At 40.7% G+C, this 26,716-nt stretch overlaps 1 protein-coding gene across 4 annotated transcripts in view; it reads right to left on the bottom strand.

The window, feature by feature from the left end:
• Positions 1 to 26,716, bottom strand: part of LOC139749124 (probable G-protein coupled receptor Mth-like 1) — a 46,328-nt gene that overhangs the window by 10,616 nt on the left and 8,996 nt on the right. For 3 of the 4 annotated variants that reach the window (XM_071662746.1, XM_071662745.1, XM_071662744.1), the window contains 5 exons: positions 26,111 to 26,324; positions 24,771 to 24,849; positions 21,226 to 21,413; positions 15,280 to 15,454; positions 1,955 to 2,050 (listed from right to left, as the gene is read on the bottom strand). In XM_071662746.1, the coding sequence (XP_071518847.1) occupies positions 1,955 to 2,050; positions 15,280 to 15,454; positions 21,226 to 21,413; positions 24,771 to 24,849; positions 26,111 to 26,324 (752 nt within the window). Of the gene's footprint in view, positions 1 to 555; positions 2,051 to 15,279; positions 15,455 to 21,225; positions 21,414 to 24,770; positions 24,850 to 26,110; positions 26,325 to 26,716 lie in introns of those variants that run through there. The other variant, XM_071662747.1, reaches the window with a different exon arrangement.

The raw sequence follows: 26,716 nt of genomic DNA, 5'->3' as shown, positions 1-26,716 counted from the left end.
TATATATATATATATATATATATATATATATATATATATATATATTTCCCTCGGGATAGGGGAAAAAGAATACTTCCCACGTATTCCCTGCGTGTCGTAGAAGATGACTAAAAGGGAAGGGAGTGGGGGTCTGGAAATCCTCCCCGCGTATTTTTTTTTCTTTTTTTTTTTTAATTTTTCCAAAAGAAGGAACAGAGAAGAGGGCCAGGTGAGGATATTCCCTCAAAGGCCCAGTCCTCTGTTTTTAACGCTACCTCGCTATCGCGGGAAATGGCGAATAGTATGAAAATATATATATATATATATATATATATATATATATATATATATATATATATATATATATATATATATATTTTTTCTTCTAACTATTCGCCATTTCCCGCATTAGTGATGTAGCGTTAAGAACAGAGGACTAGGCCCCTGAGGAAACACCTATATATATATATATATATATATATATATATATATCCCTGGGGATAGGTGAGAAAGAATACTTCCCACGTATTCCCTGCGTGTCATAGAAGGCGACTAAAAGGGGAGGGAGCTGGGGGCTGGAAATCCTCCCCTCTCATTGTTTTTTTAATTATCCAAAAGAAGGAACAAAGGAGGCGGCCAGGTGAGGATATTCCCTCGGAGGCCCAGTCCTCTGTTCTTAACGCTACCTTGCTAACACGGGAAATGGCGAATAGTTTGAAAGAAAGATATATTATATATATTTGGTAAACAGAGAAGAGGTAGTAAAAGCTTTGCGGAAGCTGAAAGCTGGCAAGGCAGCAGGTTTGGATGGTACTGTAGTGGAATTTGTTAAAAAAGGGGTGACTGTATTTTTGACTGGTTGGTAAGGTTATTTAATGTATGTATGACTCATGGTGAGGTGCCTGAGGATTGGCAGAATGCTTGCATAGTGCCATTGTATAAAGGCAAAGGAGATAAAAGTGAGTGCTCAAATTACAGAGGTATAAGTTTGTTGAGTATTCCTGGTAAATTATATGGGAGGGTATTGATTGAGAGGGTGAAGACATGTAAAGAGCATCAGATTGGGGAAGAGCAATGTGGTTTCAGAAGTGGTAGACGATGTGTGGATCAGGTGTTTGCTTTGAAGAATGTATGTGAGAAATACTTAGAAATGCAAATGGATTTGTATGTAGCATTTAATGATCTAGAGAAGGCATATGATAGAGTTGATAGAGATGCTCTGCGGAAGGTATTAAGATTAAGAATATATGGTGTGGGAGGCAAGTTGTTAGAAGCAGTGAAATGTTTATATCGAGGATATAAGGCATGCGTACGTGTAGGAAGAGAGGAAAGTGATTGGTTCTCAGTGAATGTAGGTCTGCGGCAGGGGTGTGTGATGTCTCCATGGTTGTTTGATTTGTTTATGGATGGGGTTGCTAGGGAGGTAAATGCAAGAGTTTTGGAAAGAGGGGCAAGTATGCAGTCTGTTGTGGATGAGAGAGCTTGGGAAGTGAGTCAGTTGTTCGCTGATGATACAGCTCTGGTGGCTGATTCGTGTGAGAAACTGCAGAAGCTGGTGACTGAGTTTGGTAAAGTGTGTGAAAGAAGAAAGCTGAGAGTAAATGTGAATAAGAGCAAGGTTATTAGGTACAGTAGGGTTGCGGGGCAAGTCAATTGGGAGGTAAGTTTGAATGGAAAAAACTGGAGGAAGTGAAATGTTTTAGATATCTGGGAGAGGATGTGGCAGAGGATGTAACCATGGAAGCGGAAGTGAATCATAGGGTGGGGGAGGGGGCAAAAGTTCTGGGAGCGTTGAAGAATGTGTGGAAGTCGAGAACATTATCTCGGAAAGCAAAAATGGGTATGTTTGAAGGAATAGTGGTTCCAGCAATGATATATGGTTGCGAGGCGTGGGCTATGGAGAGAGTTGTGCCGAGGAGGGTGGATGTGCTGGAAATGAGATGTTTGAGGACAATATGTGGTGTGGGGTACATACCAAAGTTCTGAGTCGGCGGGTCCAACCATCCATGAGATGACCTCCATCACCCAACAGATCACCATTAGAGCGAACAGCGTAAACCGCTGCCAGAACCTGTCCAGGGCGTGTATAGGTAAATTGTGCAAACTTTCTTCCAGTGATAACTTGCGTTATGTCAAGTTTTGCTCGCTTAACAGTAAATGTTTTACCTACTTCGAACCAAACCTTAAGAAATGTCACCTTTTAGTGAATAATCTCAAAAGCAAGTATCTAAATCCTAACTCTCTTCCCACTGTACATTATACATTACTGTGAAACCCGCGGAGAATACTGTTAAAACTATTGTGAGGCTTTTACGAAGTGTCTATATAGGTAGCTCAGTGGGAATCGTAGAAAATGGGATGTCGTATGTAAATATAAACTTGTAGTAAACATTTGCTATTATTGTCATTGATAATTGTCACTTCTCTTTAGGCGGGATTGGCATTTAATAATAATGATGATAATAATAATAATAGTGATGATATAGAAAAATTGTGAAAGGAAAGCATGACCTATAAGCTAAGCTAATTAGCCAATAATCCAAACAATTTTATTCAGTAGTGATACAACGTGATTCCTCTGAAATGGTGGGTAGTACAACATAGAAGTGTGTACCTCTGGGTTTTTACTATTTTTCGAGGTATTTAGCGGTTTCTATGTAAAGTCTTTTGATATTTACGTTTTACATTATGAACAATTGTAGAGTTATCGAATGTGCCAGTCGGCAAAGTACGTATTCAAATGTGTTTCAGTTGTCTTCTTAACGGCTACAGACTTTGCTTGGCAGCCAGCAACTCAGAAGATGTTAAACTTGGCCCAGACAGTGACGTGAGAGTACATGGAATTCATTTCCTCAGCTAGGTAGTTTTGGTTAGTATTCAAGTTTGTCATTCAAGTTAATTGTTACAGTATTTGTAAGTCTGCTTGTCAAGTGTATGCTAGGGCATAACTCAAATGCACAAAGTATCAATATAGTTGGTACCTTAAATATATTTTGCATGTTTGTTTACTTTTGCAACACGGTTTCGAAATAGGCTTCAAGAAACTTCTATGCTTTTAGTTCTTTGGTGAAACTCCTGGGTGTCTGTATCAGTTATAGATAAATATCTTCAGCAGAAACATGTCAGACCATCTGTCCGTCAAAAAAGTTTTGTTAGGCTTTTGCGTACTTTTTTTTTTTTTTTTTGTTTGCTTTGTCGCTGTCTCCCGCGTTTGCGAGGTAGCGCAAGGAAACAGACGAAAGAAATGGCCCAACCCACCCCCATACACATGTATATACATACGTCCACACACGCAAAATATACATACCTACACAGCTTTCCATGGTTTACCCCAGACGCTTCACATGCCCCGATTCAATCCACTGACAGCACGTCAACCCCGGTATACCACATCGCTCCAATTCACTCTATTCCTTGCCCTCCTTTCACCCTCCTGCATGTTCAGGCCCCGATCACACAAAATCTTTTTCACTCCATCTTTCCACCTCCAATTTGGTCTCCCTCTTCTCCTCGTTCCCTCCACCTCCGACACATATATCCTCTTGGTCAATCTTTCCTCACTCATTCTCTCCATGTGCCCAAACCATTTCAAAACACCCTCTTCTGCTCTCTCAACCACGCTCTTTTTATTTCCACACATCTCTCTTACCCTTACGTTACTTACTCGATCAAACCACCTCACACCACACATTGTCCTCAAACATCTCATTTCCAGCACATCCATCCTCCTGCGCCCAACTCTATCCATAGCCCACGCCTCGCAACCATACAACATTGTTGGAACCACTATTCCTTCAAACATACTCATTTTTGCTTTCCGAGATAATGTTCTCGACTTCCACACATTCTTCAAGGCCCCCAAAATTTTCGCCCCCTCCCCCACCCTATGATCCACTTCTGCTTCCATGATTCCATCCGCTGCCAGGTCCACTCCCAGATATCTAAAACACTTCACTTCCTCCAGTTTTTCTCCATTCAAACTCACCTCCCAATTGACTTGACCCTCAACCCTACTGTACCTAATAACCTTGCTCTTATTCACATGTACTCTTAACTTTCTTCTTTCACACACTTTACCAAACTCAGTCACCAGCTTCTGCAGTTTCTCACATGAATCAGCCACCAGAGCTGTATCATCAGCGAACAACTGACTCACTTCCCAAGCTCTCTCATCCCCAACAGACTTCATACTTGCCCCTCTTTCCAAAACTCTTGCATTCACCTCCCTAACAACCCCATCCATAAACAAATTAAACAACCATGGAGACATCACACACCCCTGCCGCAAACCTACATTCACTGAGAACCAATCACTTTCCTCTCTTCCTACACGTACACATGCCTTACATCCTCGATAAAAACTTTTCACTGCTTCTAACAACTTGCCTCCCACACCATATATTCTTAATACCTTCCACAGAGCATCTCTATCAACTCTATCATATGCCTTCTCCAGATCCATAAATGCTACATACAAATCCATTTGCTTTTCTAAGTATTTCTCACATACATTCTTCAAAGCAAACACCTGATCCACACATCCTCTACCACTTCTGAAACCACACTGCTCTTCCCCAATCTGATGCTCTGTACATGCTTTCACCCTCTCAATCAATACCCTCCCATATAATTTACCAGGAATACTCAACAAACTTATACCTCTGTAATTTGAGCACTCACTCTTATCCCCTTTGCCTTTGTACAATGGCACTATGCACGCATTCCGCCAATCCTCAGGCACCTCACCGTGAGTCATACATACATTAAATAACCTTACCAACCAGTCAACAATACAGTCACCCCCTTTTTTAATAAATTCCACTGCAATACCATCCAAACCTGCTGCCTTGCCGGCTTTCATCATCCGCAAAGCTTTTACTACCTCTTCTCTGTTTACCAAATCATTTTCCCTAACCCTCTCACTTTGCACACCACCTCGACCAAAACACCCTCTATGCCACTCTATCATCAAACACATTCAACAAACCTTCAAAATACTCACTCCATCTCCTTCTCACATCACCACTACTTGTTATCACCTCCCCATTTGCGCCCTTCACTGAAGTTCCCATTTGCTCCCTTGTCTTACGCACTTTATTTACCTCCTTCCAGAACATCTTTTTATTCTCCCTAAAATTTAATGATACTCTCTCACCCCAACTCTCATTTGCCCTCTTTTTCACCTCTTGCACCTTTCTCTTGACCTCCTGTCTCTTTCTTTTATACATCTCCCACTCAATTGCATTTTTTCCCTGCAAAAATCGTCCAAATGCTTCTCTCCTCTTTCACTGATAATCTTCCTTCTTCATCCCACCACTCACTACCCTTTCTAATCAACCCACCTCCCACTCTTCTCATGCCACAAGCATCTTTTGCGCAATCCATCACTGATTCCCTAAATACATCCCATTCCTCCCCCACTCCCCTTACTTCCATTGTTCTCACCTTTTTCCATTCTGTACTCAGTCTCTCCTGGTACTTCCTCACACAAGTCTCCTTCCCAAGCTCACTTACTCTCACCACCCTCTTCACCCCAACATTCACTCTTCTTTTCTGAAAACCCATACAAATCTTCACCTTAGCCTCCACAAGATAATGATCAGACATCCCTCCAGTTGCACCTCTCAGCACATTAACATCCAAAAGTCTCTCTTTCGTGCGCCTGTCAATTAACACGTAATCCAATAATGCTCTCTGGCCATCTCTCCTACTTACATACGTATACTTATGTATATCTCGCTTTTTAAACCAGGTATTCCCAATCACCAGTCCTTTTTCAGCACATAAATCTACAAGCTCTTCACCATTTCCATTTATAATACTGAACACCCCATGTATACCAATTATTCCCTCAACTGCCACATTACTCACCTTTGCATTCAAATCACCCATCACTATAACCCGGTCTCGTGCATCAAAACCACTAACACACTCATTCAGCTGCTCCCAAAACACTTGCCTCTCATGATCTTTCTTCTCATGCCCAGGTGCATATGCACCAGTAATCACCCATCTCTCTCCATCAACTTTCAGTTTTACCCATATTAATCGAGAATTTACTTTCTTACATTCTATCACATACTCCCACAACTCCTGTTTCAGGAGTACTGCTACTCCTTCCCTTGCTCTTATCCTCTCACTAACCCTTGACTTTACTCCGAAGACATTCCCAAACCACTCTTCCCCTTTACCCTTGAGCTTCGTTTCACTCAGAGCCAAAACATCCAGGTTCCTTTCCTCAAACATACTACCTATCTCTCCTTTTTTCACATCTTGGTTACATCCACACACATTTAGACACACCAGTCTGAGCCTTCGAGGCTATATATATATATATATATATATATAGTGGTGATGTGAGAAGGAGATGGAGTGAGTATTTTGAAGGTTTGTTGAATGAGTTTGATGATAGAGTGGCAGATATAGGGTGTTTTGGTCGAGGTGGTGTGCAAAGTGCGAGGGTTAGGGAAAATGAGTTGGTAAACAGAGAAGAGGTAGTAAAAGCTTTGCGGAAGATGAAAGCCGGCAAGGCAGCAGGTTTGGATGGTATTGCAGTGGAATTTATTAAAAAAGGGGGTGACTGTATTGTTGACTGGTTGGTAAGGTTATTTAATGTATGTATGACTCATGGTGAGGTGCCTGAGGATTGGCGGAATGCGTGCATAGTGCCATTGTACAAAGGCAAAGGGGATAAGAGTGAGTGCTCAAATTACAGAGGTATAAGTTTGTCGAGTATTCCTGGCAAATTATATGGGAGGGTATTGATTGAGAGGGTGAAGGCATGTACAGAGCATCAGATTGGGGAAGAGCAGTGTGGTTTCAGAAGTGGTAGAGGATGTGTGGATCAGGTGTTTGCTTTGAAGAATGTATGTGAGAAATACTTAGAAAAGCAAATGGATTTGTATGTAGCATTTATGGATCTGGAGAAGGCATATGATAGAGTTGATAGAGATGCTCTGTGGAAGGTATTAAGAATATATGGTGTGGGAGGCAAGTTGTTAGAAGCAGTGAAAAGTTTTTATCGAGGATGTAAGGCATGTGTACGTGTAGGAAGAGAGGAAAGTGATTGGTTCTCAGTGAATGTAGGTTTGCGGCAGGGGTGTGTGATGTCTCCATGGTTGTTTAATTTGTTTGTGGATGGGGTTGTTAGGGAGGTGAATGCAAGAGTTTTGGAAAGAGGGGCAAGTATGAAGTCTGTTGGGGATGAGAGAGCTTGGGAAGTGAGTCAGTTGTTGTTCGCTGATGATACAGCGCTGGTGGCTGATTCATGTGAGAAACTGCAGAAGCTGGTGACTGAGTTTTGTAAAGTGTGTGAAAGAAGAAAGTTAAGAGTAAATGTGAATAAGAGCAAGGTTATTAGGTACAGTAGGGTTGAGGGTCAATTCAATTGGGAGGTGAGTTTGAATGGAGAAAAACTGGAGGAAGTGAAGTGTTTTAGATATCTGGGAGTGGATCTGGCAGCGGATGGAACCATGGAAGCGGAAGTGGATCATAGGGTGGGGGAGGGGGCGAAAATTCTGGGAGCCTTGAAGAATGTGTGGAAGTCGAGAACATTATCTCGGAAAGCAAAAATGGGTATGTTTGAAGGAATAGTGGTTCCAACAATGTTGTATGGTTGCGAGGCGTGGACTATGGATAGAGTTGTGCGTAGGAGGATGGATGTGCTGGAAATGAGATGTTTGAGGACAATGTGTGGTGTGAGGTGGTTTGATCGAGTAAGTAACGTAAGGGTAAGAGAGATGTGTGGAAATAAAAAGAGCGTGGTTGAGAGAGCAGAAGAGGGTGTTTTGAAATGGTTTGGTCACATGGAGAGAATGAGTGAGGAAAGATTGACCAAGAGGATATATGTGTCGGAGGTGGAGGGAACGAGGAGAAGAGGGAGACCAAATTGGAGGTGGAAAGATGGAGTGAAAAGATTTTGTGTGATCGGGGCCTGAACATGCAGGAGGGTGAAAGGAGGGCAAAGAATAGAGTGAATTGGAGCGATGTGGTATACCGGGGTTGACGTGCTGTCAGTGGATTGAATCAAGACATGTGTATGGGGGTGGGTTGGGCCATTTCTTTCGTCTGTTTCCTTGCGCTACCTCGCAAACGCGGGAGACCGACAAAGCAAATATATATATATATATATATATATATATATATATATATATATATATATATATATATATATATATAGGGGATAGGGGAGAAAGAATACTTCCCACGTATTCCCTGCGTGTCGTAGAAGGCGACTAAAAAGGGAGGGAGCGGGGGGCTGGAAATCCTCCCCTCTCACTTTTTTTTTTTAATTTTCCAAAAGAGGGAACAGAGAAGGGGCCCAGGTGAGGATATTCCCTCAAGGGCCCAGTCCTCTGTTCTCAACGCTACCTCGCTAATGCGGGAAATGGCGAATAGTATGAAAGAAAGAAAAGAATATATATATATATATATATATATATATATATATATATATATATATATATATATATATATATATATATATATATATATATTCCTATGAGTCCACGGGGAAAATGAAACACGATAACTTCTCAAGTGCACTTTCGTGTAATAATCACATCATCAGGGGAGACACAAGAGAGAAATATAACAATCAGTTGATACACGTCGAAGAGACGAAGCTAGGACGCCATTTGGTAAACGTGATTGTCCAAAACATACAACGAGCGTTCATAAACTTATCATTTTACAAATCTTATCAACAATGAAGTTATCTAATTTGTATAGACCATCACTAATATTAAGATTATAATTCTTTGTGTATTTAATGATAGAAGATTCAATGATATTTCTCTTGGTTTTTTAGATTTAGAGTTAACAACTGAGATGGTGTTACACTAGTCAATACAATGATCATAGTTTTTCACATGATTAAACAAGGCATTTGATTCTTGTCCCGTTCTTGTACTATATGTTGCTTAAGTCTAACAGAAAGATCCTTACCATCCTGACCAACAAAAAAATTTATCACGAGAAATATCATTGAATCTTCTGTTATTAAATACACAAAGAATTATAATCTTAATATTAGTGATGGTCTATACAAATTAGATAACTTTATTGTTGATAAGATTTGTATAATAAGTTTATAAACGCTCGTTGTATGTTTTGGACAATCACATGTTTACCAAATGGCGTCCTAGCTTCGCCTCTTCGATGTAAATCAACTGACTGTTATATTTCTCTCTTGTGTCTCCCCTGATGATGTGATTATTACACGAAAGTGCACTTGAGACTTTTTCGTGTTTCATTTTCCCCGTGGACTCATGGGAATATCTTGATCACTCGCAAAATTGTGATCCTTTCTAATATATATATATATATATATATATATATATATATATATATATATATATATATATATATATATATATATATCCCTGGGAATAGGGGATTAAGAATACTTCCCACGTATTCCCTGCGTGTCGAAGAAGGCGACTAAAAGGGGAGGGAGCGGTGGGCTGGAAATCCTCCCCTCTCGTTTTTTTTTTTTTTTTTAATTTTCCAAAAGAAGGAACAGAGGGGGCCAGGTGAGGATATTCCAAAAAAGGCCCAGTCCTCTGTTCTTAACGCTACCTCGCTAACGCGGGAAATGGCGAATAGTTTAAAAGAAAGAAAATATATATATATATATATATATATATATATATATATATATATATATATATATATATATATATATATATATATATATCACAATTCAAAGATTTGTAATAAGTTATTCATAGCTGATTTAGCAGCCATGATTAATGTTTTGGCCACCAACTTTTTGCGCACGCGCAGAAATAAGTAGGGCATATAAGTTATTAGAATAGGCACCTTGATCGAGGGTGAAAGAAATTAGAAGTGAATAACATCAACAAAGCTCACCAAATATTTACTTTCAGGACAACGGATTTATTGATGTAAAATCCAGGTGTCAAAGAGAACTATTAGCTATATATGAATTTCATTCATGTTCGCCATTTCTTCTGTTAGCGAGATAGCTAAAAAAAAAAAAAAAAAACGAAAAAAAAAGCCGAATTCGCTTGCATCCACTTTCTAACTGTCCTGTATGATATACCGAAACCACAGCCACCTATCCCCAATTAAGTCCTGCGGACCTTTCCACAGTTTTCTCCTATCACTTCATATACCCTGTTACAGCCCAGCCATGGAAATCACATCATTCCAGTTCGTTCTGTCCTTTGCATACCTTGGACCCTCCTGTATGCTGAGGCCCCGAGCCATCAAAGCATCTTTCACTCCATGTCCATCCTTTCACCTCCTTGGTTTCCCATATGCCTTGCCCATTCTACTTCTGACATGTATGCCCTCTTAATCATCCTTCCCTTACTCATCTTATTGCCACACCTCTCTCTTGTGGTATCACTCTTTATTTGATCAGTCTTCCTTACACCACACAATTCTATCACCAACAATATCCACCCTTTTTACACTTTTGTGTAAGGTCCACGTCTCAACCATACAGCAAACGTCGAGACTACTATACCACCAAACATATCCATCTTTGCCCTAAAAGAAAGTGAGCTATCTTTCCAAACATTCCCAAGACTCAATGACTCGCTGTATTTCCCATGATTCCATTCGCTGCCATATCCGGTCTCAGATATCCAAAACATTTCACCTATTTCTAGTCTTTCCATTAAAATTTACGCTTCTATTGACCAGTTTCTTTTCACTATAGAACCAACAACAGCTTTTATTTACATTTGCTCACAGCTTTCTCCTTTCACAGACTAAAAAATTCAGACACCATCTTCTGCAGCACATAACTAGAATCTCCCACCTGCGACGTATCGTCACAAGCAACAACTGACACCTCCTAACCCCCAGTCCCAACCCCCAACCTCGAAGATTGCATACCTGCTCCTTTCTCCAAAACCCTTGCATTCACCTCCCCCACCACCTCATCCATAATGAGACTGAACACCATGGTGATATCACACTCCCCTGCCACACACTCGCCTTCACCTTGAAACAACACCCATGTACGTCTCTACCTACTCGCACACATCAACCCTGTCATATGCTCTCTCCAGATTCATACGGGTACAAATCCTTGTTTCTCTTATTTCTCACACATTATTCAAAGCAAATGCCTGATTCATACATCATGTGCCAATGAAACCACACTGCTCCTTCCCAGTCCGATGCTTTGTGCATCACACTACCCAACTTAATCACCACTCTTATAACTTACAAGGTACACTCACCTCTGATCCCCTTGCCTTTATACAGTGACACCATACATGGATTCTGCCAGTCTACAGGCACCTATGTACGTGTACATTTATACCGAGGCAGATCTCTCGAACATGTTTCATTCAAGTTGACAGTTCAGGATTGATCAGTTTCGTATTGATGTTTTCAACGGGTCTAACGATTCTCTTTTATTGCTCAGCTAGACTATTTACCTGAATTTGTCTCCCTGAGAAATGTAAGAGAATCGTTTATATATATATATATATATATATATATATATATATATATATATATATATATACACGAATAAAGTGTATATGAACGCGCACCCATTATACAGTCCCTTAGCCTAGCGGTTAGCATGCCTGCCTCTTGCACAAGGGGTCCCAGGTTCGATCCTGGCTGTTGGAGCTTTGTATGTTCTATGAAGGTGCGCGTTCATATACACTTTATTCGTATTCATATAACTCCGCGTTGTACAGTCAGGTTCGGTAAAACGCTATCAGCTGGCTATGTGTTCTGTTCGGAAACAACCGATAGACCCCGTTGCTCACCATTGTGAGACGAAGGGTATTCGAGTACTTAGTATTTCGAATAGTTGTTTCCTATTATACAGTCCCTTAGCCTAGCGGTTAGCATGCCTGCCTCTTGCACAAGGGGTCCCAGGTTCGATCCTGGCTGTTGGAGCTTTGTATGATATATATATATATATATATATTTTAAACTATTCGCCATTTCCTGCGTTAGCGAGGTAGCGTTAAGAACAGAGGACTGGGCCATTGAGGGAATATCCTCACCTGGTCCCCTTCTCTGTTCCTTCTTTTGGAAAATTAAAAAAAATTGAGAGGGGAGGATTTCCAGCCCCCCGCTCCCTCCCATTTTAGTCGCCTTCTACGACACGCAGGGAATACGTGGGAAGTATTCTTTCTCCCCTATCCCCAGGGATGATATATATATATACATACATATATATATATATATATATATATATATATATATATATATATATATATATATATATATATATATATAATCGATCATGATTAGTTATTAGGGGTGATCATATCTGAGCGGTTAGCGTTCCCATCTACCACGCATGAGGTCCCGGATTCGAATCTTTTCTGTTGGAGGGCATTGTGTTCGATAAAAGTGCTCGTTCATATGCACTATATTTGTGTTCTTATACCTTTGCGTTTGACTGCAAGATCTGTAAAAATCTAACTACTGGTAATGTGAACCTGATGGGATTTGGCCTGTCTAGACCCCGTTGCTCATGGATGTGAGACGAAGGGTTTTCGATTACTAGTAATCGAACAGTCATTTCCTATGAGGGGCAATCGCAGTTGAGTGGTAAGCGTTCCCAACTACCACACAAAAGGTCCCGGGTTCGATTCTTTGCTGTTGGGCTGATGGAATATATATACTTATATTCGCTGTTTTCCGCATTAGCGAGGTAGCGTTAAAAACAGAGGACTGAGCTTAAGAGGGAAAATCCTCACTTGACCCTCTTCTCTCTTCTTTTGGGAAAGTAAATAAGCGGAGGGGAGGATTTCCAGCCCCCTGCTCCCTCCCCTTTTAGTCGCCTTTCACGACACGCAGACAACACGTGGGAAGTATTCTTTTTCCCCTATCCCCCGGGAAAATATATATATATATATATATATATATATATATATATATATATATATATATATATATATATATATATATATATAATCCCTGAGGTAGGGGAGAAAGAATTCTACCTCCATATTCTCTGCGTGTCGCAGAAGGCGACTAAAAAGGGTGGGAAAAGGGGGCTGAAAATCCTACCCTTTTGTTTTATTTTCCAAAAGAAGGAACAGAGAAGGGGGCCAAGTGAGGACTTTTCCCTTTCAGGCACAGTCATCTGTTTTTGATGTTACGTCGCGCACGTGGGAAATGACAAATATATATATATATATTTGTGCAAGAGGTGAAAAAAAGGGCAAATGAGAGTTGGGGTGAGAGAGTATCATTAAATTTTAGGGAGAATAAAAAGATGTTCTGGAAGGAGGTAAATAAAGTGCGTAAGACAAGGGAGCAAATGGGAACTTCAGTGAAGGGCGCAAATGGGGAGGTGATAACAAGTAGTGGTGATGTGAGAAGGAGATGGAGTGAGTATTTTGAAGGTTTGTTGAATGTGTTTGATGATAGAGTGGCAGATATAGGGTGTTTTGGTCGAGGTGGTGTGCAAAGTGCGAGGGTTAGGGAAAATGAGTTGGTAAACAGAGAAGAGGTAGTGAAAGCTTTGCGGAAGATGAAAGCCGGCAAGGCAGCAGGTTTGGATGGTATTGCAGTGGAATTTATTAAAAAAGGGGGTGACTGTATTGTTGACTGGTTGGTAAGGTTATTTAATGTATGTATGACTCATGGTGAGGTGCCTGAGGATTGGCGGAATGCGTGCATAGTGCCATTGTACAAAGGCAAAGGGGATAAGAGTGAGTGCTCAAATTACAGAGGTATAAGTTTGTTGAGTATTCCTTGTAAATTATATGGGAGGGTATTGATTGAGAGGGTGAAGGCATGTACAGAGCATCAGATTGGGGAAGAGCAGTGTGGTTTCAGAAGTGGCAGAGGATGTGTGGATCAGGTGTTTGCTTTGAAGAATGTATGTGAGAAATACTTAGAAAAGCAAATGGATTTGTATGTAGCATTTATGGATCTGGGGAAGGCATATGATAGAGTTGACAGAGATGCTCTGTGGAAGGTATTAAGAATATATGGTGTGGGAGGCAAGTTGTTAGAAGCAGTGAAAAGTTTTTATCGAGGATGTAAGGCATGTGTACGTGTAGGAAGAGAGGAAAGTGATTGGTTCTCAGTGAATGTAGGTTTGCGGCAGGGGTGTGTGATGTCTCCATGGTTGTTTAATTTGTTTATGGATGGGGTTGTTAGGGAGGTGAATGCAAGAGTTTTGGAAAGAGGGGCAAGTATGAAGTCTGTTGGGGATGAGAGAGCTTGGGAAGTGAGTCAGTTGTTGTTCGCTGATGATACAGCGCTGGTGGCTGATTCATGTGAGAAACTGCAGAAGCTGGTGACTGAGTTTTGTAAAGTGTGTGAAAGAAGAAAGTTAAGAGTAAATGTGAATAAGAGCAAGGTTATTAGGTACAGTAGGGTTGAGGGTCAATTCAATTGGGAGGTGAGTTTGAATGGAGAAAAACTGGAGGAAGTGAAGTGTTTTAGATATCTGGGAGTGGATCTGGCAGCGGATGGAACCATGGAAGCGGAAGTGGATCATAGGGTGGGGGAGGGGGCGAAAATTCTGGGAGCCTTGAAGAATGTGTGGAAGTCGAGAACATTATCTCGGAAAGAAAAAATGGGTATGTTTGAAGGAATAGTGGTTCCAACAATGTTGTATGGTTGCGAGGCGTGGACTATGGATAGAGTTGTGCGTAGGAGGATGGATGTGCTGGAAATGAGATGTTTGAGGACAATGTGTGGTGTGAGGTGGTTTGATCGAGTAAGTAACGTAAGGGTAAGAGAGATGTGTGGAAATAAAAAGAGCGTGGTTGAGAGAGCAGAAGAGGGTGTTTTGAAATGGTTTGGGCACATGGAGAGAATGAGTGAGGAAAGATTGACCAAGAGGATATATGTGTCGGAGGTGGAGGGAACGAGGAGAAGAGGGAGACCAAATTGGAGGTGGAAAGATGGAGTGAAAAAGATTTTGTGTGATCGGGGCCTGAACATGCAGGAGGGTGAAAGGAGGGCAAAGAATAGAGTGAATTGGATCGATGTGGTATACCGGGGTTGACGTGCTGTCAGTGGATTGAATCAAGACATGTGTATGGGGGTGGGTTGGGCCATTTCTTTCGTCTGTTTCCTTGCGCTACCTCGCAAACGTGGGAGACAGCGACAAAAAAAAAAAAAAAAAAATATATATATATATATATATATATATATATATATATATATATATATATATATATATATATATAAGTAACCTCTCAAAAATGTGTATCACAGGTAACTAACATTTCTCAGGTTGCTGTCAACAAATAGTATTCACCAATTAATGTTGGTTTACCGTCTAGCTACCAGCGTAAGTAAGATGGAACAGAAATGTAGTAGGCTCACTCAGTCATGTGGGTGCGGTAGAGGGTGTGGTCAGCTCTTCTGCAGCTGCCGAAGAAACAGTCACACTTCTTGTCGGCGCAATAGAGTCGTAAGCCAGTGTGGCAGATGAGCAGGGTGTTGGCCATGCACAGCACTCCCATCGGGCCGTAGAAATAAGCCAAAATTTCTTTCCCATCTGTCGAAAGTCGATTTACAGGATGAGTAAAGTTGCTTTTTGTACCTCTACTAGTAGTCACTGGATTTGGATGACTACTCTCCAGTTAATCGCTCATATTCTATTTCACGCATGCTTGCCATTTCTGGCGTGAACAAAGTAGCGTCAAGAACAGACGAAGAAATGGCTTCAGTCGCTTGCTTCCACTCTCTAGTTAACATGTATAATGCACCAGAACCAGAGCCCCTTATCTCTCAGATTTAATGTGGTTTCCCCTACCACTTCATATCCCCTGGATGAGTCCACTGACAGCACTTCGTCCCTGGCACACCTCGCATCCTCCTTTATGTTCGGACCCCGAACATTCGAAGCACCTTTCACTTCTTCCCTCCACCTCCTCCTTTGTTTTCCTCCCGTGTTTCTCCACTTCTGACATATATACCCCTCGTCAACTCATCCTTTCTATATGTTCAAACAATTTCAGCTCACTTTTTTTCGGTTCTCTTTTACTTCTCTTATTACCACACCTCTCTCTCACCTACTATTTCTTATTCAGTTAACCCTCCTCACACCACATAATGTTCTCAAGCACATCCAACCTCCTCTTCATATTTTTTTTTTTTTTGTGTTTGTAAGACCCACTCCTCGCATCCAGAAAGCACCGTCAGGATTGATTAATACCATCAAACATTCCCATCTTTGCTCTTAAAGACAGTGGCCTCTCTTCCCACACATTCCTCGGTTCTCCCAAGGCCTTTGCCTCCTCAAACATCCTGTTGCTTACTTCAGCTCCCATGGTCCCGTTCCGTGTCACTTCCGCTACAAAATATCTAAAACACCACCTCTGACAATGTCTCCCTATGCAAACTCACACTCCAATTAACCAGTCTCTCTTCACTGCCAAACATGATAACCTTTTCATTCACATGTGTTCTCAACTCTTCCCCTTTACGCACTCTCCAAAACTCAGCCACCATCTTCTGGAGTTTCTCACTCGAATCTAACACCTGCACAATCATCGACAAACAATAACGACTCACCTTCCTGACCCCAAGCCTCTACCCCCAATAGACAGCATACCTCCTCCACCACCCCACCTATAAGCAAACTGAACAGTCATGGTGACATCACACACCCCTGCCGCAAACTCGCCCTATTCTCTACCAACCCACGCACACACACCCCTTACTCGCTGTATCAAAACTTCACTGCTTCTTGCATCTTTCCTCCCACACCATATATTCGCAACACCTTTCACGTAACGTTACTATGAACCTTATCATATGGTTTCTCCAGATCCAATAAAGGCGTCTTGTGATTCTGTTTCTTTGAATATGGTTGGCACACATTCTTCAAAGCGAACTCTTGATCCACATATCTATTTCTCCTGAAAGCACATTGTTCCTCCCCATTTTGAAACTGCATGCCACCACACTCTCAATTACCACTTTCCCCACACAACTTACCATTCAAATAGTCCCTCTCAATCACCACTTTCCTCATACAACTTACCATATTATTAGTATTGACAAATTTACCGAACATGCGATATACGCGAGCCATTGTTAGGGGTGACCAGAGAACCTATTGCTGCTGTAGTGGTAAGACGTATCATATTTCGAAACTGGTCAGGTATGTTGTGAAATGCCCACAGTTCCCAGGCACCAAGTCCTTTAGGCATCACTAAATGGTCTCCACAGCAGACCAATAACATAGTATCTCTCTGATAACCTGTCAAGCTGGAGCATATCTATATGTTAAGTAGGGCAATCTGTTGTTGTCTTATTGTTCTTGGGTTTCCATGGGAAATTTAATGACCTAGACTTTGGCTGCTTGGGTGTTTGAGCTAAAGGTAAATGGCAGCCTGATCTTGCACATTTTTCAAGTCCACGAATCATTCAGATAATCTGAATCACTAAAACTTGGAACGGGAATGGGATTGTTGTCGGAGTGAAGTTAGGTCATTTTATTAGAATGCTCTTGATTTATTTATTCGAGAAGGTTCTTCATTTATTCATCGTTGCCGCAGTTATTTCTTTATAATTGTAAGGATTAGAGAGCCTAGGGTTCTCTGCCTAAGTTGGTTCTAATCCTAGCTTAAGATAGGTGGAACCCTAGCCTAAGCTTGGATCGAACCCTAGCCTAAGCTTTGGGTGGATCTTTGCCGAGGACCAGATATACCATGTAATAAGTTGTGTATGATGTGTGTACTTACCGTAAAATCTACATTAGTACAAGAGTTTGTAAGTTTCCCGTGTAGTTACCTTTTCAAACATCGTTGATCGCTCGTAAACTACTACCCCCCAAATCCGCCCAATCAGACGCCCTGATACCTCTTCTTGGTGGTGGGGATTTTATGGATCGTGAATTGACTTTCTTTTGTTTTGTTTCGTACCGTCCATGAACAAAATTCAGAGCATTTGGCATACCTATTAAGGATATTCCATCATCTAAAATTTAATTTGGAGGAATATGTAGATTAACGAAGTATGTTCCGGATGTCTCTGAGGCTAGCTGTAGGGCTGTGGTGGACTGGATCTTTGAGATCACAGAAGAGTGGGAGTCTGAGGTATTCATACGATTCCCAGAGCTCCCTCCGGCTCCCCCTCAACCATGATTAGTCGAAAGACTATTGCGTTTTTTAATGTTTTTGGTGTAAACAAATGGTTTTGCTGAGCCTTGTAGGTTAAATATGGGAGAGTTATCCTCACGTGTCTGCAATGGTCTCTGAAAAGTCAGTCTCATTAGTCACGTTAGTGGAACTGATGGGATGATCTGGAGGACCTGGGACTCGTTTGTGAAGAGTTGATTGCCATGCTTCAAATCCTGGATGGAAGAGCCTTGGTGTACCCTCGCCTGGAAATGATAAGTTACCCCTGACGACCTTGGCATACAAGTGGCACTGGAACTTCGTGACAGTGATACATCAAGACACCAATTAAGGAAATGGACCTGTGAAAATGGAGTCTGGATTGGAAATTGTAGTGATACTGAGAGAGTGTGCGAAATCGTTGAAATATTACGGTCAAGTGAAAACAATGAACATTGTGATACCTTAAATTCTATGGCTGTAAAGCTTTCTGTAATAACACATCAACTGTCGAATGTGGTGAGAAATTTGCTGAAGTTAAAGTGGTAAATAAGTACTTGTAAGTATATTAGAATATATTGAGACACAAAGAAAAAGCAGTAGAAAGAAAATTCCAAAAGTATAATTCGCCCAAATATATTACTCCCAACATGTTACCAGGATATCGAGGTAGAACATTTAAAGCATTGAAGAGTGATATGGAAAAAGAAAAACAGGGTATAAGACAAATAAGTATGGAGATTTATAATCAAAATTAAACAAGCAAAAGAATTCCTTTTGTATATCATCTGTCAAAGTGTTAACCCAATTACATACTTGAAATAGGTCGGTCGCTACTGCAAAAATCAGTTAAGACGAGGAAAGCCTTAGAGACCTAAAACCAGATAATGTCATTGAAAAAATAAAGAAGGATAGATGACGACAGACTTGTAAATACAAACACCATTATTATAACATTTGACAGCTCAAACATCCCTTAAGGCCTGTCTGCACGAGCGGGCCTGATCGGCGGGTTTGCCCGTTAACGGGCAAAATCTGGCGGGCCTGCCCGTAAATGTTGTCCACACGAGCGAAGTGATGAACAGCCGGGCCTGCCCGACGATGTTGCCAGTAGCGGGTGGAGTGCGGTACGAGAACCATGGTGCCTAGCATTGTCAAGAAAAAGATTTTGAGCTCTATGATAACAGCTTTGTGTCTCAAGAAGAAAAAGAAGAAAAGGATATGGTGTAAAGATTGGTTAAAGAAAAGAAGTATGTTTGGAAGCACTGCAACAATACTTCATGAACTACAAAGTAGTGAGGAACACGACTTTAGAAGTTACCTGAGGATGAGTGTAAGCACTTTTTACATCTTGTTATCAAAGGTGGAGCCATACATAGTGAAGAAAGACACAGTTATGAGAAACAGCATTACAGCAGAAGCTCGTCTGGAAGCAACTCTGCGATTTTTAGCAAGTGGGTCTACTTATTCAGCTTCACATTCCATAAACATGGATTCTTACGATAAAGGTCAATCAAAGTATTAGTAAGTGCTTTAGACCAAAAAATTGTTGGTGGCTCACTAGAGTTATCCTGGGCTGCCATGGTTAAATGTTCACTGTGCTACTATGCCGTGGGATGTGGGATGAAGGCCCGCTGTGGGTTCACGATATTATCTTGCGTCTGGCAGGGTAGAAACTCCAGCTTCCGCGCACCAGCTCAGTGATTTCGCTCGGCGGGCTTTCGGGCAATTTGATCGTTTGCCCGTCAAATATGCCCGTTAACGGGCAAGCCCGCCGATCAGGCCCGTTCGTGTAGACAGGCCTTTACACATTACATACTGGCTGGAGAGATGTTGATGTCAAACTACGCATCTCATCCCAATGCATTGTTATATATGGCAATTATACGGGCATGCAATGTAAGGATAATTATGGTAAGTGCATGGTTTGTGGGAATCGTTAAGACTTACGCATGTGCAGAAGTAATTAGCTATTGTAAGTGTGGAAGTACACACAGTACACACAAATACAATGACAGAACTTCAAATGATTTGAAAGAAAAAATCTTACCGTCTTTATAAACCCTAAAAAATAGGATCTGCAGTTGCAAGATGGGATATCCGTAAACAGAACTGATATAGAGCGTCGACTCTGAGGGAAGAGTACCAGCTCGACAACCACAAGCTATTCCTCCAAATAAAAATGAAAAGCGGACAAAAATCAGTGCCCAGTGAGTCCTAAACCTTCTCAAGGATCAATTATTTCTTTTGATACCTTCTCAAGGATCAATTATTTCTTTTGATACCTTCTCAAGTCGGCATAGGTGTGGTACCCTGCTCAGGGGGCATCATTCGGATGTTTCCTGTGGGGAAGACATCAAATGGATGCTTCTTGTAGGGGGCACCCTTCGGATACTCCTTCCCGGGCACATCCTTTAGGCGCCCCTTTAAGGGAGAATCCTTTGGGCACGCGCTCAAAGGAACGCTCATCAAATGCTTTTAAGCTTAAAGCCAGGAATCGAGGAAACATTAAAATTCTCAACACAACACCAGTTGTTTGAGTTAATTGATGATAACAAGACTTTGGATGATAGTATGAGGTCCATCCCATGCTTCTAAACCAGTAAAGTCATTAGCAGGCAAAACCAAAAACACGATCTTTCAGAATAAGGAGTTTTTCATTTTCCAAAATGTTGATTTTTAGTGGATATTTCTTTATTACAATGGAAGTCTTGAGGCCTCAATACGGTTAAATTTTGAAGACCTATAAGCTGTATCGAACAAAACCTCACCTAAAGTCATTCGTCTGTCAGAAACTGGTAAGTAATGAAAGCTTGGTCCTTGGAGGTGACCATAGTTTTAAAAATCCGACCCTCCACGTATTTGTATGGCTAAATGTGGAGCCAGCATTATTGTAAACTCAAATAAATCATAGTGTAGTTCCTTTTAGGACTATAAGTTACAGCGTCAAGAGTATATTTGAAAACAGAAATTGCAATCTGCTGTATATCTCACTCCAGATGAACCTATGCAAACTGATATTGAAGCTTTGCTGAGCTGCAATAGAGGCATACCTGTTTCACATATTGCAAGTATAAAGATGATTTAGAATCCTGGTAAAAAATTAAAAAAAGATCAGAGACGGTCCATTATAAAACACTACAAGAGTGTATGGTTGGTAAGAGTTGCACATGTAAGCGTCCCCCAACCCACTAGGCCTTACCTCTGAACCAGCACCTGTTCTTCACGAAGTCAGGTTTGAGAAGCCAGTCAATGTGCTGCGGGAGGGAGTGAATGACGACAGCCACACCTCCAATGATGAGAGGCGAACCCCAGGCGTACACGGCATAGGCGAAGAAACGGCCGAAGTCGTCGGGGTAGCGATATAAGGGCACTGCCTGCACCGTCAGTCTGACCAGGGGTGAAAACTGTCAGTTAAGGGTACTAGCTGCCTACCCTTACCACGGGTGGTGAGAGCCCACTATCCCCCCCCCCCCAGCCACCTGAACTTGGCTAAAACAAGTGATAATCCCCCACCCATCACCCCACCCCTACCAACAAAGAAAAGAAGAAAGTTCTTATGACACATTTTCCTTTATTCCTTTATTTAAGGACCATATTATTGCTAACAGATTAGGAATCCAGCAAGAAAAGATTTTGCCAATAATAAACTAATATTACAGTGCTTTAATTCCTCAATCTTCCGTTATCTTCTTGATTCCGTTTTATCTTGAATAGTTTTGGCTGACGTAAACATTACTGTACTCAATCAGATGGACTCTCTTTTTATGAACCTGGTTGTAAATGTCTGTTCATTGATAATGATTAGATTTGTTCTGATTCACCTTTAGGTGGATCAACTGCACACAGCCTCAGGTTGCACACATTTCCTCAACTCTTGTTGAAGTGAACATGGTTTTTATTAACACAGCTACGTCACCTGTCAATGTTTGACTGCACACACATATCTTATTCGAGACAAATTTCACACACACACTACACATTATCATGAATTCTACAACTTCCCCTGTAATGCCTTCACTTGTACCTCTCACAAATAATTTTGTTCATTGCATGCTTTTCTCAAACTATTTTTTTCACTCCTAATAATTTTGTTTATTGCATACTTTTCTCAAACTATTTTTTTTTTCTCTTTTAATTCAAACTATATCACATGTCATGATTATCTACCGATCTTTTCCTTGTTTCATCAACCTGGACCTACAAAAAAACAGTTTCACAGAGGCCCCTCGGAGATGAGGCCGGCACTTCAACATATTACGCTTCAGTCATTCTCACTCATCTTTCCTTAAATCTTAGTAAAATAAACATATTGCACATCATTGAACACTACGCTTCAGTCATTCTCATTCATCTTTCCTTAAATCTTAGTAACATAAACACATGTTGCGCATAGTTAAGTAAATCGAAGCAGCCACTGAGTTATAAGGAATCACTGAGACAAATTGGGTTCAGGGAAAGGAGATCGTATGTAATGAACCTCTTAGCTTTCTATGAGTGAGCTCCAATTTAGAGAAAAGAGAAAGCTAGGTAGATAGTCTGTACTAGGACTGCCAGACAGCGTATCTCTACCACATAGGAGGTTGGTAAAGAAGCTGAACCATCTGGTAGGAATAAGATGAAGACTACTTCAATGGATAGAAGTGGAAGAGAACAAAGGGTGCAGGTCCGGTGAGCCTTCTCAAAATGGCCTGTCCCCATTGGCGTGCCGTAAGGTTCTCCTCTGGGACTTCGCTCTTCTTGATCCATTTTAATGAGTTGCCAGAAGGACTGGATTCCTACCTGAATGTGTTTGTGGATAATGTGAAAGTCATGAGTAAAGTAGAATGTGAGGAGGATTGATTACCTTACAAGGGGACCTGGACAACCTCCAGAGTTGGCCTGATACAAGAAATGAAATTCAACTCTATTGAAAGCAAAGTACCGAGGACGGGTTACAGTGGAAAAAAATCGTTGTGAATATTATGACGCAGGAAGTAAACTGCAGGAATCTGAGTCAATGGGACTAGGGTGATTAGGCATCGTCCTAAGTCTGTCGCCTTAGTCTTGCCCTGGAAGAAGAGTAAAGAGGACATACACTGAGAACAGTGAAGATATGGATAAGGAAAATTCGACAAGGTCTTCACATCATACATTAGGTCAAAACTAGAATATAGTATTCGCAGGACACGGCACTTATAAACGCACAAAAGAATTTAACTAATTGAAAAGGTCCTGAGGAGAGCAACAAATATGGTATCAGAATTAAGGAATGTTAGAGGTTACAAATGTTTCCAACAAGGAAGAGAAAAGACTAAGCGGTGACGATCACAACCTTTACATTTGTAAACTAACTTGTGACGTCAACAGTAAACAATTTTTTTGAAATGCAGGATTAGAAAAGACACAGGCAATAACATGAAAGTAAGGAAGAAACTTTCCAGAAAACCTTTAATGAAGTTCTTTTGTAAACATAATAGTGGATGAATGGGAAAAAGTGATTATTGAAACTGTGAATGGGAAGAGCAACAATATTCAGATTTAAAAAGTAGAGTAGTAGAGACAGTTCAACAAATGAAACTCCACAAGTGTTGAACACTCCCGTACAGTACAAATAGGTGATTACACAGAAAGCTGACAAGCTGTACATCCATTATCGCAAAAATTGAGGTTATTTTACCATGTTTATCATGAGGTAGACTCGGTCCTGTAACATGAAATATTGTTAGATATTCATCAATCTCTCTATTACCATTAACTCCACGCCCAACTCCCTGGTGTGGACCGGTACACATAACCTCTTAGGTCGTTCATACACATCCCTTACCCGTGTCCAGTGTGTTGAAATGAAAACGAATTCCATTTCATTTTGCATTCTTAATTGATAAGCCACGTGAAATCAGTCTCCACTCTACCGTACGCACCAAACTTTTCCACTACCTTTAGTCTTCTCCAAATCTCATCACATACATACATCTGAGTAGCCTATCTCTTGTACTTTCAAGTGTGTTGTGACAAGCCTATCATCTGCCATATGTTCTACTTGACCATCCAATCCCAAAAAACTTTCATCTAATTTCTAATGACATTTCAGCACAAATTTTTCTAAAATTGATTCTCAACTTCATCCACTTAATGCCAGTTATACGGCGTAAATTATCTATTTCTACTTCTTTTGTGCACTACTTATCCTGGCCAATATAAACTTGGGTTTCACATCCATGCATCGGGAACAGGACAAATACTACTTCATGGAAGCGTCTGGCACACTCTACCAATAAATTTTTTGCATTCACCAGGGCATTCAGCGTACAACATACGTCACTCCAATATCCATGCATAACTCATTTCTCAGCTTTAGCTTTCTCATTTCCAGCTCTTGCTGATGGTCTTTTGCAAATACTTAGATTCATCTAAATTATCCCCTTCTTTTGCAGTTAAACTGATATGACACTGTGAAGAGCCATTTGTCAAAATTTACTCTCATCCACTTCCAGCATCCTTCCCTAGCAGACATTATGGAAGGGACGCTATTCGAGTCAACATCCCTGACTCAGCTAGATGAACAGCATCACCTGTATACAGGAACACTGGTGTATCATCGTCTTTGTACTTATCGCACGTAATGCCCCATCCATCAAGCAACCGCAAGTCGTGCACTGTGCATTATGTATTAAGACTCCTAACAGCAAACAGTGAGGATGTAAGTTAAGGCATACTTCATAACAAACTGTCTCATTCTGTGAAGCTTGACGTGGCTGTACTCACCCGACATATTTCCACACGTCATAACAAATGACATTGAGCCAGAAGAAGGAAGAGAGGAAGGCCAGGTGCAGGATGACGGCTGTGGAGAGGTCATGGGCGTGAATCTTGTTCCTCCACATTTTGGTATTCAGTATTTTGAATTCTGATTCTTGGAACAGTAAACTGCATTATGAGAACTTCAGCTAAATCCAGTTGCTGTAAACTTTCGGCCTTTACGCTACTAGATATTTTGCTTATGAACTTTGAGCTGTACATCCTTGAGATAAATACACTTAAACAACAACAACAACAACAAAACAGGCAAGAACCTTTCAGTCATACACATTTGAATGTCAGCACTTCAACTGTGAACTTTTTTCATCAGTGAATACTTTTATATAAACTCCTGAACTGTCAGTCTGAACCAACATTCGTAGACAAATAAACCTTTGAAATATAAACATCAAACCATGAATCTTTTAAACCTTGATTTAAGGAATGTTAGCATGAATTGTATAAACTACCTTGGATGTTTCTGAATTAAGCAATATGAATTATTGATTTTTTGCAGCCATGCACCTTTTGTGTGATCATTAATTAGTAATTCACTGAACTGTAATCTTTTGAACTGGCCTTCAACTCTTGGTCGATGATCTTTAAACCTTTTTTTTCATAATGTAAAATGTTGGTAAAAATCTTAGCATTGAGAAGTTGAACCAGGTTACTCCTGCGTGATTGTATAAGCTGTGAACCTTTAGTCTCAAAGTATTAGATGTGTGTCCATGTGCTGTGAAACTTAAGTCTGTGAATCTTTGAAATGATATCACTGAACAATGAAATTTACAATTGTATATCACGAGCTTTTAAATCGTAAGCCTTTTACACTGTGAAATTTTCATTACAAATGTCTATAGTATAAATCGTCCGTATATGAACTTTTGAACTCATGAATTCTTAATGATTTACCTGTGGGCAATATACTTAGTGAGAACATATGCGGTCTTAGAATCATATTTAATGCCTGAGGAAGATGTCAAAGATTTTCCCAGCAGTGGTAATAACTTGACGGTCTTAATGACCCTGACAGTTGACAAGGCTAAAGCTCAACTAACCAACCAGTGATTAACCAATGAGGTGTACGGGTTGGAAGGATGACAAGGAAATTTGCTGAGCTATAACTATATATTGATGTCAGAAAGGTTACATATTACAATGGATATTTACTGGAGAAAATTATATATTTGTAGGAGATATGCTGGTACTGATGATGCTTGATTGAAGTATTGTTCAATAAATGAGACAACGTGGGTACTGGACTATGAAAGTGAAAATTACCCTACGCTTTCCACTGGCATCCTTACCCACGGAGACGCAGGCAGACGGAGGAAGGAACCTCGAGAAGGCCTGCGTTACAAAGAGCGTAGCATCGGCTACCAGAAGGGCAGCAACGTAGGCAGCCAGACAGAGGCCGTGCAGGTCCCTGAGCGGTGCCACACACAGGTGGCAGAGCAGCGTTGCTGCCAGGAACACACAGGACACCACCAAGCCCGCCGGGATCAGCACGCTGCGCACTAACTGTAAAAAATACAATGTATTTGTTAGCATGAGGGTTTGTCATGAAGAAGCAAGATAAACTTTGCTTATGCTACAATAAAAGTCTGGTCTTTTTCTACGTTATAAAGAAAATAATCCATATTATTATAACGTAAACTGATTTAGTGCATTAATTTCAACCTCAAGATGCAAAAGAAGGTATTTGTAGATCGGAGTAGTTTCACTGGATACACAACAACAGGGTTTTTCTTGTAGTTTCTTAACTTGTATTGGTCTACTGATCTGCCTCTGCCGGATGTACGATGAGAGCTATTAATTTAGAATACAAAAAAGTACTTCATCCCATATCCAAAAATAATATAATTACTTCAGTTGATATTCTAAGAAAAACATTCATATTCTTCATTTTTTCC

Source organism: Panulirus ornatus, chromosome 6 (genome assembly GCF_036320965.1).
Source record: "Panulirus ornatus isolate Po-2019 chromosome 6, ASM3632096v1, whole genome shotgun sequence".
NCBI lineage: Eukaryota > Metazoa > Arthropoda > Malacostraca > Decapoda > Palinuridae > Panulirus > Panulirus ornatus.
The sequence above is the reverse complement of the archived record's forward strand: the minus strand, read 5'-3'. Positions and strand labels throughout refer to the sequence as shown.